The sequence below is a fragment of the Mobula birostris genome, chromosome 13, assembly GCF_030028105.1.
Source record: "Mobula birostris isolate sMobBir1 chromosome 13, sMobBir1.hap1, whole genome shotgun sequence".
Classification (NCBI taxonomy): domain Eukaryota; kingdom Metazoa; phylum Chordata; class Chondrichthyes; order Myliobatiformes; family Myliobatidae; genus Mobula; species Mobula birostris.
Genome location: NC_092382.1, coordinates 25,562,342 through 25,583,727, shown reverse-complemented (window position 1 = coordinate 25,583,727; position 21,386 = coordinate 25,562,342). Strand labels below are relative to the sequence as shown.

The 21,386-nt window shown below is 45.2% G+C and overlaps 2 protein-coding genes across 4 annotated transcripts in view; one reads left to right on the top strand and one right to left on the bottom strand.

Annotated features, from left to right (window-relative positions):
* Positions 1-21,386, bottom strand: part of LOC140208601 (uncharacterized) — a 397,399-nt gene that overhangs the window by 120,857 nt on the left and 255,156 nt on the right. The window lies entirely within an intron of this gene.
* The window catches only part of LOC140208578 (NACHT, LRR and PYD domains-containing protein 3-like), a 55,539-nt gene that overhangs the window by 1,431 nt on the left and 32,722 nt on the right, over positions 1-21,386 (top strand). Inside the window, exons 2-3 of the mRNA XM_072277336.1 lie at positions 12,942-13,038; positions 15,089-15,580. Coding sequence (XP_072133437.1) covers positions 13,029-13,038; positions 15,089-15,580 — 502 coding nt within the window. The 5' untranslated portion in view covers positions 12,942-13,028. The remainder of the gene's footprint in view (positions 1-12,941; positions 13,039-15,088; positions 15,581-21,386) is intronic.

Below are 21,386 nucleotides of genomic sequence, written 5' to 3'. Positions count from 1 at the left end.
GGTTGTAGATGGGTCATATCCTGCATGTAGGTCGGTGGCCCGTGGTGTGCCTCTGGGATCTGTTCTGGAAACATTACTTTTCGTGATTTTTAAAAACGACCTGAATGAGGGATGGCTTAGTAAGTTTGCTGATGGCACAAAGGTTGGGGAGTGTTGTGGAGAGTGTGGAGAGCTGTCAGACGATACAGCGGGACATTGATAGGATGCAAAACTGGGCTGAGAAGTGGTAGATGGAGTTCAACCCAGATAAGTGTTAAGTGGCTCACTTTGGTAGCTCAAACATGATGGTAAAATATAGTATTAACGGTAAGACTCTTGGCAGTGTGGAGGATCAGAGGGATCTTGGGGTCTGAGTCCATAGGACGCTCAAAGCAGCTGCGCAGGTTGACTCTGTGGTTAAGAAAGCGTACGGTTTCTTGGCCATCATGAATCGTGGAATTGAATTTCGGAGCCGGGAGGTAATGTTGCGGCTATATAGGACCCTGGTCCGACCCCACTTGGAGTACTGTGCTCACTTCTGGTCGCCTCACTACAGGAATGATGTGGAAACCATAAAAAGGGTGCAGAGGAGATTTACAAGGGTTTTGCCTGGATTGGGGAGCATGAGAATAGGTTGAGAGACTCGGCCTTTTCTCCTTGAAGTGATGGAGGATGAGAGGTGACCTGATAGAGGTGTATAAGATGATGAGAGGCATTGATCGTGTGGAGAGTCAGAGGTTTTTTTTCTCTGGGCTGAAATGGCTTCCACAAGAGGACACAGATTTAGGGTGCTGGGGAGGAGGTACAGAGGAGATGTCAGGGGTAAGTCTTTTACTCAGAGAGTGGTGAGTGCGCGGAATGCGCTGCCGGCAATGGTGGTGGAGGTGGATATGATAGGATCTTTTAAGAGACTTCTGTATGGGTACATGGAGCTTAGAAAAATAGAGGGCTATGGGTAACCCTAGTAATTTCTCAGGTATGGACATGTTCGGCACAACTTTGTGGGCCGAAGGGCCTGTATTGTGCTGTAGGTTTTCTACGTTTTATGTTTTCCTACGTTACGTGTTTGCACAATTGACAATTTAGACAGGTTAGGTAAAGATTAAGAAGAGCTCCAGAACAACAGCCACCTGTTTCAAAGCAAGTGTGCGAAACCAGTACAGCAAACACCTGTTCCGTTTCCAGAATTTCTAATTTCAGACGAATAGATCTGTTGGTCCTGTGTCGATTGAGGGTGTATTGAACTCTTCTCCTCAATGGCCAGTGGAAGCAAAGGCTGTGATTCTGTTGAAGGCCGAGACTCTTGATAAACAGGGGGTTACAGGGATGGACATGGGGGAAGGTGGAATGAAATTTTAGATCAGATCCGCAGTGATTTCATTATCTCTATCGTTGGTTTCGAGGGGCCGCGTGGTCCAGTTATGCGTATCGGTATGTTGACTGGAAAAGCTCTGACAATTTAATTAATGTAAGCTGCTATAATGACTGCATTCGAAGGGAGATATATTTTTATTTATATGGTTGAGCTGAAAACATACATTAAATTCATGAACTATTTACATCCAACATTTTGCGTTAATTGTATGCCCCAGCTGCGTCAGGGTACGGAATTTATGACTAACTCGGTGAGCTGGAGATCACGGTGTTGGACCGAGAGGCAAGCTCCCGATTGCATGTTAATCCTGTTGCAGACTCCGTGTGTCCTTCCACGACCCCTAGCCAAGTCCCCTCAGCACCACCAATGGTCTAGGGACCTCACATGGCCATCAGTTGCCGGAGATCCTGCGGAGCCACCATTGGTCGGAAGCCGGTTGGACAACGGAGAGGGTTCGGCTGACCGGCCCTTTGACTATGACACGCACGACCTCCACATGAACTCCATCCATCGGACTCTGTGCGAACTTGAACAATTAACAAACATAATTCCTCTCAGCGACCAGCTCTCTGAATGATCCCCTGGCTTTTAGAGGAAGGGTTACCTATGGTTCACATTGTCACAGTGTTTTGTTTAGCAGGACTTAAAAACTGCACGAACGAGAGGTCTTCTGGTGTCTAATACACTGTGTGTAGACCCGGCAGGCAATTCTAGCCTACAGTCTCAAAATACTGAACAGCGAGACACTGCACTGATTAAACTCCCTAAGCCAGATCTGCCTAGATAGTTCTCCCCAAACAACTGGGATTTTGTGACCAAACTCAAGACAAGCAGCACGCTGCCCACTCCAACAACCACACAGCCGAGTGAATCCCATGATTGATTTTGTTGTCGCTCTGAAACCATATTGAACGGACTTTCAGGTGTTTTAAAATACAAGTGCTCTCCCACACCGGGATTTGATGACACGTTTGCGGTACTTTACATCACACACACAGAAACAGAAAGCCAACAGCAAAATATGGGCCCTTAGAACTACCTAGGGTTAGCGATAGTCCTCTATTTTTCTGAGCTCCATGTACCTATCCAGGAGTCTCCTAAAAGACCCTATCTTTTCCGCCTCCAGCACCGTCGCCGGAATACCATTCCACGCACTCACCACTCTCTGTTTAAAAAAAACTTACCCCTGACATTGCCTCTCTACCTACTCCCAAGCACCTTAAAACTGTGCCCACTCGTGTTAGCCACTTCAGCCCTGGGGGAAAAAGAAAGCCTCTGACGAGCCACATAATCAATGCCTCTCATCATCTTATACACCTCTATCAGATTACCTCTCATCCTCCGTGGCTCCAAGGAGGAAAGCCCAGTTCAGTCAATCGCGCTGCCCGGCTGCATTGAGACGGGATAACGGCTGAGGTACTAATCACGTCATCCCACCCCCACCGACGCTGTCAACAAAGTGTTTACAAGCTACGTTATTCCCATTGGTGAGAAGAGATGTCAATCACTGGTTACACCCAATAGCGGAGAGGCGGTGACGGTGTTACCGCCATTGAACCGCTCTTCCGTTCCCGAGTCAAACTCTCCGTCAAAGCGCAACAAACCCCAAAGTAAATGTCCGCTTTCTGATTTATTTCCATTTCCCTCCGAGGGAAGTTGGGGCGTTTGTGAAGCGTCTTCTGCAGACAGAGTCTGATGTATGGCTGAGAGGTAGGAGGAGACCACTTGGCCCATCGGCTTGATGCCGGCTCCCCGGGGAGGGAGGGATCCCGGCAGAAATGGGGGGGGGGGGGGTGGAATATGGAAACGTCTGAGCCCACGGTGGTGGCGAGTAAAGGGATTCTCCACATTGAGGGGCAAACACCGGCAGAGTGTTGACCTGTAAGTGGGGCCAATAGTCCGGGCTAAGTGGGGATTAGAGTGGTGTTGGCGGGGGGGGGGGCGGCAAGAATGGACGGGCCCGGGATCTTATTGACTGACAGGACGGGCTGCAGGGGCCGAGTGGCCTTTTACTGGTCTTGATGTCTGTGTGTTTAAAGAGAAGGAATAACCAGACTGAAGGATTTCCGAGTGGGTGTTGTAGGGACCGGTGCTTGGAGCCCAGTTGTTTCCAAACTGTGTCAAGAATTTTGACTGACGGACCAAATTCAACATTTCTAAGTTCGTTATTGTCACAAAATGTATATTTATAAATTTATCACGTTACAAAACTCTATATTTATATATTGGTAATGATATAAAACGATATTTTATATGATATTAACAGAGATTCCGTGTGTTACCTGAATGTACTTGCCTGTGACGCTGCTACAAATCAGCGTTTCTCTGTAGCTGTACCTTCCCCTACTTGTGCACTTGAGAAAATTTCAGTTAGATTTGAGTAGTGATGATCATCTTAACACCTCGGTAGGTCAAATGGAAATAGACAGTACACTGTTAAATGCAAGACTCTTAACAGTGTTGATGAACAGAGGGATCTTGGAGTCCAAGTTCATCGTTCCCTGAAAGTAGCTACACAGATTGACACGGTGGTTAAGAAGGCAAATGGCATGGTTGTCTTTTTTAGTCAAAATATTGTATTCAAACTTCAGAAAACTCCAGTTAGACCACATCTGGAGAATTTCATACAGTTCTGGTCGCCCCATTCTGGGAAGGATGTCGGTGCTCTGGAGAGGGCGCAGAAGAGAAGTTGACACGGATATTGCCCGGATGAGAGGGCATGAGCTTGTAATGAGAGGTTGGACAAACCTGGGTTGTTTTCTCTGGAGCCGTGCAGGCTGAGATGAGACTTGATAGACATCTATAAGATTATGAGAGGCATAGATAGAGTAGATAGACAATATATTTTTACAGTGGTGGCAATGTCTAAAACCAGAGGCCATGCGTTTAAGGTGAGAGAGAGAATAGTTTGAAAGGAGATGTGAGGTGCAAGTGTTTCATACACAGAGAGTGGTGGGTCGCTGGAATGTGCTGCCTGGGGTGGTGGTAGGTCAGACACATCGGAGACTTTTCAGAGACGTTTTGATAGCCACACGAATATGAGGAAAACGGAAGAATATGCACATTTTGTAGTCAGAGTGGATTTGATTCGTTAACAATTTGATAGCAAATGTAATTAATTGAGCTATCATTGTGGGCCGAAGGGCCTGTTCCTGTGCTGTACTGTTCTATGTTCCGTGTCTATTGTCGAGAGATTTCAGCGTAACGGAGGCAAAAAGAGTGAGTGGGAACAACGGGTCAGCTGGAGCCTAACATGGGGAATGTGAGATCACCCACTTCTGTAGGAGAAACAAAAACACTGAGTGTGATTAAACGGTGAGGGTCTGAGGCGCTGTGAGTAGGGAGGGAGGTCACAAGTACATCGTATTGATTGTAAGACTCATTGGTATAAGACTGAAAATGACTTTAACAATTATTTGCGTTTTGTTGAGATTGTACTTGGAATATAGAGTAAAATGCTGCTCCATATACTAACACGGGTTATACAGACCAAGGAACAAACGGCCGGAGAAAGTCAGTGGGTCGGGCAGCATCTGTGGAGGGAAATGGGCCGTCAACATTTTGAGCTGAGACTCACACTCTGGACTGAGAGTAGATGGGAAATAGTCAGAGAAAACAGGAGAGGGGTGGGGATGGAGCAAGAGCTGGGGAGTGAGAGGTGGATCCAGGAGAGGGGGGAGGTGGAAAGGCGGAAATAGTGACAGAGGTCCGCAGATGCGTGGAGACCGAAGGGATCGAGTGAATGAGGATTGGGACGAAACGTGGCTGAGGTGGGACAGCAGCCATCATCCTGTTGATGGTTCGAGACGCCGAATGGACACCTCCTGCTGTTTGGCTCTTGATGTTTCAATGTCCCTGTCCAGTGACCCCGGGGGAATGTGAATTGATATTAGTGTTTGTAAACATAGAAATGGTTTGAATGAAACCTGCGCAATTGTTTTTTGGGTCTGAATTGTCTGTTGGACAGTAATGGGAATCGAGCCTCTGTGTCTCTGGCCCAGGAGGTGCAGGGATGGGACGGCGAAGATACAGAGAGAAAAAATAAAAATGTAGCTGATGTTAATTTGAAATGTGGAGAATGTGGCAGGTGGATCAGGCAGTGTTTGAGGATCGAGGAGCAGAGTCACGGGTTTAAATGAGAAACCCTGCACCCATCACATGATCTGTTTCCCTCTCCCTTTTTTACCGCAGATCGGCAGCATCGGCAGGATTGTTTCTGAGGCTCTGCCCCCGCTCTATGACGCAGGATCACATTGCGCATGCTCAGTCGTGGAATGGGCAGTGATTTTTGTGTGGATGGATGCGGCGGATTGTTTGTGGGATTCGGATCAGGAGAGTGACCTCGCCCCCTGGGGTGGGGAGGCAGGGGAAAGATCATTCTCTGCGGGGCGAGACCAATGAGATCCCGTAGGTGAGAATTGAGGCCGGTCCCGAGCGGTGTTGGGCAGTGATTCCCATTATTTCACTGAACAGCCTGCCTCCCCCAGCTTCCCGGACAGAACCTGCTGGGTGGGTCCGGGTTGTGGGACCTTCAGACTGAACCTCCTGAGATGAGCCACCGCTCAGCCCCTGGTGCTGTGGTCCTAGGAGCGGGATCAGGTGGTCAAGCCGGGACTGAACCCATCCATTGAGATGTATCCTGGGAACTTTATCTCCATCACCTGGCCCTGTAGAGGATCCAAACTTCACCTGGATTGATACCTGAGTTCTATAATTGTTTCCATGTATCTGGGTTCCTAAAAGGATTTTTTAAACTTCACTTAACTCGTCGTGCAGAAGGTCCAACCCGGCAACCCAGGCTGTGTAATAATTTCCACACCATTAAAATGAGGAATCTGTTGACTATTGTCATATATAGAGGTTCACTGAAAATCTAGTCATGCTTACCATCCGCACACATCAATTCATTAAACAGTACATTGAGGTGATAGAAGGTAAAACAATAACATTGTTAGAAAACATTATGGGTCCAGAGAAAGCGCAGTGCAGAGAGTGTCAGGTCACTTCAAGTAACACAGTGTGGTCAGCTGTCCATCTGATCACACTGGTCATATTCAGTTCTCTTATAACAACAGAATGGAAACTATCCTTGAGCCTGGTGGTTTCAGGTTTTTTCAGCTTCTCCCCGATGGGGAACGGGTGAGAAGTGAGAATGTCCCAGGTTGTGGGTATCTTTGAGTACACGGCCTGCTTAACTGCGGCAGTGGGAAGTGTAGACAGAGTCCATGGAGGGGAGGTTGGTTTCTACGATGTGCTCAGCTCTGTCTACAGCTCTCCGCAGTTCCTTGCAGTCATGGGCAGGGCAGTAGCCAGACGAAGGTGTGAAGTATCCGGATGGGATAATTTCCATGGTACGTTGATAACATTTGGTTAGGGGAGAAGGGGATATGCCAAATTTCCTGTTGTTCTATCTAGGTCATTTTAGAATCCTTTATATAGTAGTATCTACTATTAATTCAGTATCTGTTTATTGCTGCAGGACCATCCGTGATCGTCCTTGATCCCTTCTCCCATCTGGTTCCATCTCCTCATCCACTGCCCATGTTGTTCAACCTGTGTCCCCCTCTAATTTTACCGCAGATCTGCAGCATCTGCGGGTTTCATTTCGAGCACCCCCCCCCCGCCCCCCCCCCCCCCACAGCACATTCTCACTGTTTCTGGATGAGCGGCAGTTTCCTTTCCATTCTGTGTTGGGATAGTCTGCGGGGGTCGGGATTGGGAGAGCACTCTCACCCCCTGGGGCACTGAGCTGAGGGAAGGACCACCAGCACAGGTCGAATTAAACGCAGCATGAGGCAGGGTAAAAGGAGCCATTACAACTTTAATTTGATTTTTACGGAATGCTGCCGAGTTACTCTTGGTCCTAATTAAATTCAGCATATGATGTAGAGCTTTGTTATTCGCTTTTTCGTTTATTTTTGGTGAGCCATTATTCAGTAACAGCCCACGAAAGAGTGTTGCATGTTGTTTTGTTTTGTTTTGTTTTGTTTTTTGTGGCTGTCTGATCTCTACCCCTCAGTGAAGAGACAAGTGACCTCAGGAGCAGATGTAACAGATTGACAGTGAGGTGGGGAGAGGGGGCGGTGGGATGGATGTTGTGAACATTGGCTGTAGGAACTGTATTGGAATGAAGAGAAAATTATTGAATACGGGCATTGCATTTCTTCAAAATATCTTCAGGATTTCACAAGCATCTTGCGAACAGTAGGTGTTTGTGCATCATTCAAAATCCAAAAGAGAAATTACTGGAAATTCTGGGAGACCTCCAGCCGCCCAGATAACCACATCTGCACCAGTTGCACCAAACTGCAACTCCTCAGAGAATGAGATAAGGAACTGGAGCTGCAGCTCGATGTCATTTGCCTCATACAGGACACTGAGGAAGTTCAAAGTAAAAATTATCAGAGTACCTTTAAAACCATCATCCCCTCAAAACTAATCATTAAACACCACGACCTGACCTCAATACCTCCTTGTACAATTGGATCCTGGATTTCCTCACTTGTAGACCCCACTCAGTTCAGATTGGCAAAAACATCTCCTCCACAATCTCCATCAGTACAGGAGTACCACATGGATGTGTAATTAGTCTCCTGATCTACTCGATTGAAACCTGTGACTGTATGGCTAAGTACAGCTCCACAACCATATATCAGTTTGCTGATGACACCACTGCTGTGGACTGTATCAAAGAGGGTGGTGAATCAGCATACAAGAGAGAGACTGAAAACTTGACTGAGTGGTGTGATAATAACAACCTCTCACTCAATATGAATAAGTCGGCAAAAAAACTGATTGTAGAATTCAGGAGAGGGAAGCCAGAGGAACTTGAGCTAGTAATCATTGGAAGATCAGAGTTGGAGGGGGTCAGTAGCTTGAAATTCTTGGGGGGTCACTCTCAGAGGTCCTCTCCTGGACCCATCATATAAATATAATTGTGAAAAAAGTACGACAGCGCCTCTACTTCCTCAGGAGTCTGTGGAGATTCAGTACGTCATCAAAAACCATAAGACCATTAGACCATAAGACAAAGAAGCAGAAGTCGGCCATTCGGCCAATCGAGTCTGCTCTGCCATTTCATCATGAGCTCATCCACTCTCCCATTTAGTCCCACTCCCACGCCTTCTCACCATAACCTTTGATGCCCTGGCTACTCAGACACCTATCAATCTCTGCCTTAAATACAGCCAATGACTTGGCCTCCACTGCTGCCCATGGCAACAAATTCCATAGATTCAGCACCTTCTGGCTAACAAAAAAATCTTCGCATTTCTGTTCTGAAAGGGCGTCCTTCAATCCTTAAGTCATGCCCTCTCGTACTGGACTCCCCCATCATGGGAAACAACTTTGTCACATTCACTCTGTCCATGCCTTACAACATTCAAAATGTTTCTATGAGGTCTCCCCTCATTCTTCAAAACTCCAAGGAATACAGTCCAAGAGCGGACAAACGTTCCTCATATGTTAACCCTCTCATTCCCGGAATCATTCTAGTGAAACTTTTCTGTACCATCCCCAACGTCAGCACATCCTTTCTTAAATAAGGAGACCAAAACTGCCCACAGTACTCCAAGTGAGGTCTCACCAGCGCCTTATAGAGCCTCAACATCACATCCCTGCTCCTATACTCTATTCCTCTAAAAATGAATGCCAACATTGCATTCGCCTTCTTCACTACCGACTCAACCTGGAGGTTAACTTTAAGGGTATCCTGTACGAGGACTCCCAAGTCCCGTTTCATCGCAGAAATTTGAATTCTCTCCCCATTTAAATAATAGTCTGCCCGTTTATTTCTTCTGCTAGAGGGCATAACCATGCACTTTCCAACATTGTATTTCATTTGCCGCTTCTTTGCCCATCCTTCCAATCTATCCAATTCTCTCTGCAGACTCTCCGCTTCCTCAGCACTACCGGCCCCTCTACCTATTTTCTTATCGTCAGCAAACTTAGCCACAAAACCAACTATTCCATAATCCAAATCGTTGATGTGCAATGTAAAAAGAAGCGGCCCCAGCACTGATCCCTGTGGAACACCACAGGTAACCGGCAGCCAACCAGAATAGGATCCCTTTATCCCCATTCTCTGTTTCCTGCCAATCAGCCAACGCTCTATCCACGTATGTAACTTTCCTGTAATTCCATGGGCTCTTATCTTGTTAAGTAGCCTCATGTGTGGCTCCTTGTCAAAGGCCTTCTGAAAATCCAAATATACAACATCCATTGCATCTCCCTTGTCTAGCCTACTTGTAATTTCCTCAAAAAAGTGTAATAGGTTTTTCAGGCAGGATTTTCCTTTAAGGAATCCATGCTGAGCTCTGCCTATCTTGTCATATGCCTCCAGGTACTCTATAACCTCATCCTTGACAATCGACTCCAACAACTTCTCAACCACCGATGTCAAGCTAACAGATTTATAATTTCCTTTTTGCTTCCTTGCCCCCTTCTTAAGTAGCAGAGTGACATTTGCAATCTTCCACTCCTCTGGAACCAAGCCAGAAAGTATCGACTTTTGTAAGGTCATCGCTAATACCTCCACAATCACCACAACTACTTCCGTCAGAACACGAGGGTGCATTCCATCTGGTCCGGGAGATTTATCTACCTTTAGCCTATTCAGCTTCCTGAGTACTTTCTCTGTCGTAATTGTGACTGCGCACACTTCTCTTCTCTGCCACCCTTGGGTGTCGGTATACTGCTGATGTCTTCCTCAGTGAAGACTGATGCAAAATACTCGTTCAGTTCCTCTGCCATCTCCTTATCCCCCATTACAATTTCTCCACCATCATTTTCTATCGGTCCTATGTCTACTCTCACCTGTCTTTTACTCTTTATATACTTGGAAAAGCTTTTAGTATCCTCTTTGATATTATTTGCTAGCTTCCTTTCATAGTTCATCTTTTCCCTCTTCATTACCTTCTTAGTTTCCTTTTGTAAGCTTTTAAAAACTTCCCTATCCCCTGTCTTCCCACTAAGTTTTGCTTCCTTGAATGCCTTCTCCTGTGCTTTAACGTTGGCTTTAACTTCTCTTGTCAGCCACGGTTGCATCCTTTTTTCCATTCGAAAATGTCTTCTTTTTTGGAATATACCTGTCTTGCACCTTCCTCACTTCCCGCATAAACTCCAACCACTGCTGTTCTGCCGTCCTTACCGCCAGTGTCCCTTTCCAGTCAACTTTGGCCAGTTCCTTTCTCATGTCACTATAATTTCCTTTACTCCACTGAAATACTGACACATCAGATTTCGGCTTCTCCTTTTTCAAATTTCACAGTGAACTCAATCACGTTATGATCACTGCCTCCTAAGGGTTCCCTCACCTCAATCACTCTAATCACCTCCGGTTCATTACACAGTACCCAATCCAGTACAGCCGATCCCCTAGTGGGCTCAACAACAAGCTGTTCTAAAAAGCCATCTCACAGACATTCTACAAATTCTCTCTCTTGAGATCCAGTGCCGACCTGATTTTCCCAATCCACCAGCATGTTAAAATCCCCCACAATTATCATAACACTGCCCTTCTGACAAGCCTTTTGAATTTCCTGTTGTAATTTGTAGTCCACATTACTGCAGCTGTTTGGAGGCCTATAAATAACTACCATTAGGATCCTTTTACCCCTGCTATTTCTTAACTCAATCCATAAACATTCTGCACCTTCTGATCCTATATCACCTCTTTCTAATGATTTAATATCATTTCTTACCAATACCGCCACACCTCCCCCTCTGCCTACCTTCCTATCCTTCCAATACACAGTGTATCCTTGGACGTTCAGCTCTCAGAGACATGCATCCTTTAACCATGTCTCAGTGATGGCCACAGTATCATACCTGCCAATCTGTAACTGTATGAAAAGATCATCCACCTTATTCCTTATGCTGCGTGCATTTAAGTATAACAGCATAAGACCAGTATTTGGTACTTTTCGCTTTGATTTCACTGCAACTTTATTGCACTACAGCTCATCCCAATGGCTACAAATTTGCCCCATCACCAGTCTGTCTTTCCTGACATCTTTACTGCTCACTATCTTAGATTTATTTCTTATTTCCCCTTCCTCCGCTCTATCATTCCGGTTCCCAACCCCCGCCAAATTAGTTTAAACCCTCCCTAACAGCTCTATTAAACTTTCCCGCCAGGATATTGGTCCCCTTCGGGTTCAGGTTTAACCTGTCCTTTTTGAAAAGGTCATACTTCCCCCAGAAGAGATCCCAATGATCCAAGAATCTGAAGCCCTGCCCCCTGCACCAGTCTCTCAGCCGCGCATTCATCTGCCTGATCCGACTATTCTTGCCCTCGCTAGCACGTGGCACAGGTAGCAATCCCGAGATTACTATCCTGGAGGTCCTGCTTCTCAGCTTCCTTCCTAACTCCCAGAAATCTCTCTTCAGGACTTCCTCCCTTGTCCAATCTATGTCATTGGCACCAACATGTACCAAGACAACTGGCTGCTCACCCTCTCCCTTTAGAATATTCAGGACCCGATCCGAGACACCCTGTACCCTGGCACCTGGGAGGCAACACACCACGCAGTTATCTCTATCAGGCTCACAGTATCTCCTGTCCGTTCTTCTGACTGTGGAATCCCCTACGACAACCGCATTTCTGTTCTCCCTCCTTCCCTCCTGCACAACAGCGCCAGGCTCAGTGCCAGAGACCCGGTCACCCTGGGCGTCCCCGTCAGATCCTCCCCCTCAACAGCATCTAGAACAAGATCTTTGTTGGCAAACCTCTGCAGATGTGTGATGGAAGGTCTGATGACTGGCTGCATTATAGACTGGTCGGGGAACACCAATGCCTTTGAGCAGAAAATCCTACAAAAGTTAGTGGACTTGGCCAATATGTCACGGGTCTTAACCATTGAACACATCTAGATGAAATGTTGCTGTAGAAAGGCAGCATCTATCATCAAAGATCCTCACTGCCCAGGCAATACATTTTTCTCACTGCTGCCATCAGCTACAAAGTACAGGTGTCTCAAGACGCATACCACCAGGTTCCCGAACAGTTACTATCCTACACACATTTGGATGTGAATGTACAAGGCTTGATCAGTAAGTTCACAGATGACACAAAATTAGTAGATGGTGCTCACAGTGAAGATTATCGTAGCTTATAGGGGATCTGAATGGCAGAGGAATGGTAAATAAATTGTAAAGCCAACACAAGCAGCAACGGTTGCATACAGAGGCTGGTGATAATGTGGAGGGAAGTGCCAGAGGAAGTGGATGAGGCAGCACAATTGTATAATTCCAGAAGCAGTTGGGATGTGTAGGTGGAGTGAAGAGGCCAGGAGGGAAATGGGCCAAACACAGGAAATTGGGACCATCTCTGTGGGCACTGTGGTTGTCATTGTCCCATTGTGCTGAAGGGTCGGTGTCTGCGCTCTGTTGCTCTGTGATTCTGTCAGTAGGATGCACCAGATATCACTGGACAGACATACAGATGTGGTGTGGGAGTTGATGTTAAAAGGGAATGTTTGCTCCCTAAGCGAACTGCTGCTCTGATACAGGGGATGTAGATACTCTCATATTTGCAAAGTAATCCTACTCTCTCTGACTCACTGTCTGCTTGTTGTGTGTAATTCAGGGCATCGCCAGCAGGTGGAGCTGTCCTGCACCGCGACCAAAGTGTAAACAAGACGACAACAATCAACAATCGTCAGTCAGAATCAGAATGGCTACAGGTATGTTCACTGGGATCTTTATCATTAAACCTCTGCCCTGTGGTGCACAATACTTCAGATGACGAAACTTACATAGGCGCTAACAGGGCAGAGAAAAGTTTCATCAAGCAGTGTCATTGATGCCACTGGTAAAGCGGCTTTGTGTAATCGATCAGTCCAACAGTTCCAGCGCAGGGACCTGACACCAGTAATGGTCGAATCACTCCGCTCACCAGGCAAAGCTTCACCTGAGTGAAAGGAGCCAGAAACCCTGAATCCGGTGGTTGAGAGTCAAACATACAGGAATGCGACAGCGGTGTTGTGTTGTTTGTTATGTAAAAGTCCAGGTTCAGGGTTTGTTGCACACCAGGGCCTGTTTAGAGGTGACAGACATCTCCAACTTTCATTTACACAATTCAGAGCCAGATGATTGGAGCATTTCAGGGATTTCAGAGATTGTGTGATAACACAACATTGCAGGTTTTGGAAGGGTAGCTATCAACTCCCGCCTGGTTTTCATGACTGCTGTGCGAAGGAGATGAGGCTGAGGTGTGTTTCTGAAATCTGTTTTCTGTAGCCGAGCGAGAATAGCTGAGAATCAGGATGTAGCTCGTTGTAGATAAATGTGTGGTCTGCTTCGATGTTTTAATACCCCAATGAATGACAGGTCTGTGGACAAATGGTGAACGTGGGTCTCTCAAAAAAAAAGTTTAAGGAGCTTCAATGGCACAGGAAATATAAAACAACAGGAGACAAACATGGAATCAAAGAAAGCTATCGGGACAATGCAATGTCATTGGTGATTAGGATTAATGTGATTCAGACGGCGTTTCCAGAGGGGAACTAAAGCGGATAACACAGAAAATGATATAGGAACTCAGCATATCAGGCAACATCTATGAAGGAAGATGATTTTCTCTGAGACAGAATATGTTCTCATCCGATTAAATATTTTGTAATTGAATATTCAATCTGCAATCTCTCCAGTACTAATATAACCTTCCTGTAGTATTGTTACCAGAACGCACACGCTATTCCACCTGGTCCAACAAACAGTTTATAACCTTGTCACAAGATCTTTCTGCGCCTGTATTCTGTGCTGCAGCTAATGACGGTAAACATGCTGTCGACTCCACACATTGTCTACCTGTAATCTTTGGAGTATTAAAAGTTCGAAGTTCATTGCGAATTTATAATCAAAGTACATTGTGAATTTATAATCAAAGTACATGTATGTCACCGTAAAAAAAAAACACTGAGATTCATTTTCTTGCGGGCGAAACAGCCGACTGGATATGGAGCTGGCAAGCTGGAAGGAATCAGATGGTTAATAATAGAGGGCTAGTCAGTTTGGAGGCTTGTAACTGTGGTGTGGGTGGGTATTGGGTCCACTGTTTGTTCTTTCAATTAAAGACTTCGTAGATAAAATTAATGTCGTTCGATAGTTTGTGGATGACGTCAAACTTGGTGGTATAGTGGGGTTATGTAAACTCACAAGGAGACTGAGTCGAACATGGAAAGTGCTCCAAGGAATGCGTTCACTTTGTAAAGTTAAACCAGGGCAGGAGTTGTATTGTAAATTGTAAGGCCCTGAACATTGTTGTAGAACGAGGGGAACCAAGGGTACAGATGCACGATTCCCTGGAGCAGTTCATACACGTAGATAGGGCACAGAATGGATGTCATTATGATGGAAAGGGTACAGAAAAGATTCCTCCAAGGGACAGGACAGTGTGCGTCTTAAGGGAAAGGTCAGTCTGTGAACCAGGGGACTGGACAGTGTGCGTATCAAGGCAATGGTCAGTCTGTGACCCAGGAGACAGGATACTGTATGTCAAAGTGTAAGGCGAGTATGTGGGGCATCCAAGGTTATGGGAAGAAGGCCGAGAAATATGATTGAGGACGAGAAAAAAGATCAGCCATGATTGAATGGCAGAGCAGATTCGATGGGCCAAATGGCCTAAGTATGTTCCTATATCTTATGGTCTTATTGTAGCCACCCTTTGTGAATCCTTGTTTTGCTGAGCTCTAAATCACTCCAGTATAACTTGTAATTCATCATTTATTTCAGGCGGGAAATTAAATCGGCTGAGGAAAGCACTCAAGAGGTTTTCACGAGGCGGTTCATCGAATGAAGATGATTGGGACACCGGAAACAATGCACCAAAGCAGGGTCAGATTGAGAACAATGTCTCAGTTGAATGCGGTCCGGCCGCAGAGGAGGGAGAGCAAATTCAGCCCAGAGACAGTGACGTCAGAGACACTGATCAGGACCCTAAAACCGGCACAAGTGAGGCGACTGTCTGTCAGCCCAGAGACAGTGACGTCAGAGACACTGATCAGGACCCTGGAACCGGTACAAGTGAGGCGACTGTCTGTCAGCCCAGAGACAGTGACGTCAGAGACACTGAGCAGGACCCTGGAACCAGCACAAGTGAGGCGACTGTCTGTCAGCCCAGAGACAGTGACGTCAGAGACACAGAGCAGGACCCTGGAACCAGTACAAGTGAGGCGACTGTCTGTCAGTCCAGAGACGCTGCTCAGGATCCTGGCACCGGCACAAGTAAGTCGACTGCCTCGTTAAATACAGAATTGTCAAGCCAACAGCAAGGAATCAGTGAGTAAAATCTGAGGGTGATGTGTTCACAGAATGTGGCAGGGAGGAGGGAGGCCTTGTTGGAGGGATGGTCAGGGGAGAGGGGAAATGTGTGGCTGTGGTACATGTGGTGTAGTAGGGCACCCGTTATCCCACTACAGGAAATCTATTACCTCTTCCGAGGATTTCCAGGATGTGCATTAGAGGAAATGCAGCTGTCCAGATAAAAGAGCATTTCTGGGATATGAATTCAGGGAAATGTTTTCGCCAGGATGCTGAGAGCATCTCTGGGAAGCGACTCTCATTGACAGCCCCAACATTTATTCCAATCCTAAATTGAAAGAGGTGAGTGGGTGGGGTGGGAGGGCTTGGTTTCTGGTAAAGTGGTCCTTATGGTAAAATAATTCCAAGAGCATTGTTGGGTAGGTTTTTGAGGCCACTTTTGGAGAGGGGGACATATATGGCTGATACCAGTGTGGTTCCTTGTGGATAATCACTGGTCAAAGATCGTCAGCCAGGTTAAGCCTCATTACCAACTGTCTGCTATGAAGAAGAAAACTATGAATCCAAAAGGCCATTTCACCACAGTTCCCAAGCATGTTAGTTTTCTGTATGAGACTCCGATGTGGGACCTTGTCAAACACCCGACTAATATCCAAGTAGACAATATCCACTGTGTAACTTCATTTGTCACCTCCTGGAAGTACTCCATCCAGTTAGCAAAACATTACTTCCCCCACCCAAAGCCTTGTTTGCTGAACCCTAACCCACCGCAAAACTCTCTCTTTCATACTCCCGTGGGGCAGAGGATATCAAAGGCTGAATGGAAGTACCGCCAGCCAAAAGGACATCTCTAATTCTGCATTTTATAAGACTATTGAATGGTCACTATTCAATGTTCTTATTAGCTCTTAATAATAATGAGACAATTTTATATTTAAAATTGTAACATTGTGCATGTCATATCTAATAACCACTCACTTAGCGAACCACAATATACTTACAGAAGAGCAGAAAGAATACTGTTAATGTATGAACAGATTTAAGAAACAATTGGCAATATATTATCTAATTCTATATCAAGTCTTGGGGAAAGCAGAAATCTTTAAATTTTATATTGTCTATCAACAACCATTTGATTCTGTCCCTCATTCACGGTTAAAAGAACTTCCTAATATATACACCTGATACTTAGAACATCTGAAGCATTGGCAGACAGTAATCACCCTATTAACAACCTCAAAGGAACAACTACTGTTTTCAAAATAAATGGAGGCATTTTCCAGAGCAAAACACAACGCCTGCTATGGTTTAGTCTAGCCTTAAACCCGCTCTCTAATTTACTGAATCGGACAAAAATCGGATATTAAAGCAGGGGAAAAAAAAAACAAAAGAAGTATACCTTGACACATCTACTGTACAGAATGATTTGAAATTATTCACTCTTGCATCAGTAAAGCTAAAACAATTAATTCAAATAATGGAACTGATGTCCAAAGATTTAAACGTGAGCTTTAGACTAGAAAAGTACAGAACATTAAAAATTACAAGAAATATTGTAGAGCTTATAGCGTATGACAAAGCATCAGCATTCAATACAACAGATGGATGGATATGAAACATGACGATACTAAGGATATCAACAAACAAAGAAAATTGATCATCATGTGATAAAGAGAACTGTTTCAACAGAATTTCCTTCAAAGCTTAAGAAAATCTGCCAAACTGAGCTGAATAGTAACAATATAACAAAGGCAATAAACATGTTCGCTCTGCCTATATTAACGTATTCTTTTGGCATAATATCTTGGTCTGAAACCGATCTGGAAAACTTACTAAAAAAAAGGACTGAAATAACAGTCCAGTGCACTTAAATTAACATTACCTACCACAGTATGAGGAAGAGGATTAACAGACATAAACAAAAATACGCAACAGTCAGATAAAACTTCTCAGAATTAGAAACAGGCTTACTATCACAGATATATGTCGTGAGATTTATTGGCATTTATTTATATATAATTTTATACTATAGATAAATAGTATACACATCCCGCATGTCTAGTCCTATTTAGTAGATGACACTTTGGCAGCAATTACAGGCTTGACTTGTGCGGATAGGTCTCTATCAGCTTTGTGCATCTGGACACTGCAATTTTTCCCCATTCTTTCCAAAACTGCTAAAGTTCTGTCAAATTGCGTGGGAATCGTTAGTGAACAGAACATTTCAAGTCCAGCCAAAAATTTTCAGTTGGATTGAGGTCTGGACCCTTACTTAGCCTCCCCAGGACATTAACTTTGTTGTTTTTAAGCTCTTCCTCTATAGCTTTGACTTTACGCTTGGGGTTATTTTGCTGCTGAAAAAATCTTTTCCCAAGTCGCAGTTCTCCTGCAGACTACCTCAGATTTCCTTCCAGGATTTCCCTGTTTTTTGCTACATTTATTTTACCCTCTACCTTCACAAGCCTTCCAGGGCCTTCTACTTGTGCAATGTCCCCACATCATGATGCTTCATGGTAGGAATCTTGTGATTTTGACGATGTGCACCTCCTGACTGCAAGGGGGATAGATGGGGCTGAATTTGTCAGGGGTGTTCAAGAAGGATTCCTGACACAGTATGTGGACCGGCCGACGAGAGGACAGGCCATACTGGATCTAGTTCTCGGTAATGAACCTGGTCAGGTGGCAGACATCTTGGTGGGGGAGCATTTTGGTGAGAGTGACCACAACTCCCTTAGCTTCAGCATAGCTATGGAAAAGGATAAAAACAGACAAAATGGGAAAGTGCTTAACTGGGGAAGGGCTAAATATGAAGGGATGAGGCAGGAACTAGCAAGAGTAATTTGGAAACAGATGTGAAACAGGGTGAAAGCAGAGAAGTAATGTGGAGGAAGTTTAGGGACAACTTGTGCTGGGTTCAGGATAGGTTTGCCCCACTGAGACAAGGAAAAAAAGGCAGGAAAATGGAAGCGTGGCTGACGAAACACATTAGACAACGCGTCAAGAGGAAGAGGGAAGCATATGTTAGATATAAGAAGCAGGAAGCAGGAGGGGCTCATGAGAAATATAGGGTAGCCAGGAAGGAGTTTAAGAAAGGACTTAGGAGAGCTCGAAAGGGGCATGAGAAGGCCTTGGCACGTAGGATTAAGGAGAACCCCAAGGCGTGCTGTGTATGTGAAGAACAAAAGGATGACAAGAATGAAGGTGGGGCCGCTAAAGGACAAAGAAGGCAACAGGTACCTGGAGGCGGAGGAGGGTGGGGAGGTCCTAAATGAATACTTTGCTTCAGTATTCCCAAGTGAAAAAGACCTTGATCAGGGTGAGGTCAAATATAACAGGCCTGTGCGCTGGGCAATGTCGACATTAAGGAAGAAGAAATGTTGGATCTTGTTAAAAACATCAAGATCGCTAAGTCCCCAGGGCCGGACGTGATATACCCCAGGTTGTTGTGGGAAGTGAGAGAAGAGATCGCTGGAACAGTAACTATCATCTTTGAATCCTCTTTGGCTGCAGGGGAGGTGCCAGAGGATTGGAGAATGGCAAATGTAGTTCTCTTGTTTCAAAAAGGTAATAGGGAGAAACCTGGGAACTATAGACCGGTGAGTCTTACGTCGGTGGTCTGCAAACTATTGGAAAGGATTCTTAATGATAGGATCTACGAGCACTTGGAGAAGTACAGTCTACTCAAGGATAGTCAACATGACTTTGTGAAGGGAAGGTCGTGCCTCACGAGCTTAATGGAGTTTTTTGAAGAGGTAACAAAAGAAATTGATGAGGGTAGGGCGGTAGATGTGGACTACATGGATTTTGGCAAGGCATCTGACAAGGTCCCCCACGAGAGACTCATCCAGAAAGTCATGAGGCATGGGATCAGTGGAACTTTGGCTGTTTGGATAAAAAAGGGCTTACAGGAAGAAAGCAGAGGGTAGTTGTGGAAGGAAAGTATTCTGCCTGGAGGTCGGTGACTAGTGGAGTGCTGCAAGGATCTGTCCTGGGACCCCTGCTCTTTGTGATTTTCATAAATGACCGGGATGAAGAGGCAGAAGGATGAGTGAGTAAGTTTGCCGATGACACGAAGATTGGAGAAGTGGCAGGAGCTGTAGGTTGTCGAAGGTCACATGAGTATATAGACAGGATGCAGAGTGGAGCAGAAAAGTGGCAGATGGAGTTCAAACCTGATAAGTGTGAGGTGATGTATGTTGGAAGGACAAACCAGAAGATTGAGTACAGGGTTAATGGTCGGTTAAGTAAGAGTGTGGATGAACAGGGGGACCTTGGGGTTCAAATCCATACATCACTCATGGTTGCTATACTGGTTGATAGGACAGTTAAGAAGGCCTGTGGGAAGCTAGGCTTCATTAATAGGGGGATTGAGTTCAAGAGTAGAGAGGTCATGTTGTAACTCTACAAATCTCTGGTGAGACCACAGTGAGAGTATTGTGTACAGTTCTGGTCACCTCATTAGAGGAAGGATGTGGAAGCTATGGAGAGGGTGCAGAGGAAATTTACCAGGTTGTTGCCTCGATTGGAAAACACGTCTATGAGGCAAGGTTAGCAGAGCTGGGACTTTTCTCTTTGGAGCATGGAAGGATCAGAGGGGACTTGATAGAGGTCTACAAGATTATGAGAGGCATAGATAGGGTGGATAGTCAGTACTTGCTTCCCAGGGCACGAATTGCAAACACCGGAGGTCATATGTACAAAGTTAAGGGAGGGAAGTTTAGGGGAGACATCAGGGGTAAGTTTTTTACACAGAGGGTTGTGGGTGCCTGGATTGACTTGCCAGGGATGGTGGTGGAGGTTAAAACATTAGGGATATTTAAGAGCATCTTGAATAGGCATATGGATGGAAGAAAAATAGAGGGTTACGGAGTAGTCTGGGTTTAGTACACTTTTTTTAGGAATATATGAGGGCCGAAAGTCCTGTACTGTGCTGTAGTATTCTAGTCTCTAGTGTGGTGTTTTGCTTACACCAAATATAGCATTTAGACTGAGCGCCAATAAGCTCAATTTTGAGTTAATCAGACCTTCGAACTTCAGGGTCTCCCAGATGCCTTCTGGCAAACTCTGGCCGAAATTTCATGTGAGTTTTCTCTTTTCAACAGTGCGTTTGTGTTTGCCACTCTCCCATAAATCTGTGACTGGTGAAGCGCCCGGGCAACAGTTATTGTCTGCGCAGTCTCTACAATCCCAGCAACTGAAGCTTGTAAATCCTCACGAGTTGTCATAGGTCTCTTGGTGGCCTCCCTCACCCGTCCTCTTATTGCACTGTTGCTCAGTTTCTGAGGACAGTTCCTCCAGGCAGATTTACAGCTGTGCCATTTTCTTTCCATTTCTTGATGATTGACTTAACTGTACTGCAAGGGATATTCAGTGACTTGGACATTTTCTTATATCCATCTCCTGACTTAAGCTTTTCAATAACCTTTTTGCGGAGCTGCTTGGTGTGTTCTTTTGTTTTCGGGTTTTTTTTTTTTTGCCAGGATACTGACTCAGCAGCAGTTGGACCTTCCAGATACAGGTGTATTTTACTACAATCGGTTGAAACAACTTGACTGCACACAGGTGTCCAAAAACAGATCTTATTTAACTAATCATGTGACTTATAAAACCAATTGGCTGCAACAGTGTTGATTTGGTGTCACATTAAAAGAGGATGAATATTTATACAATCAATTATTTTGCGTTTTATATTTGGAATTGAGTTAGATCACTTTAAATAGATGTTTTCACATTGACTTACGTAAGTATTTTATGTTGATCATTGTCAGAA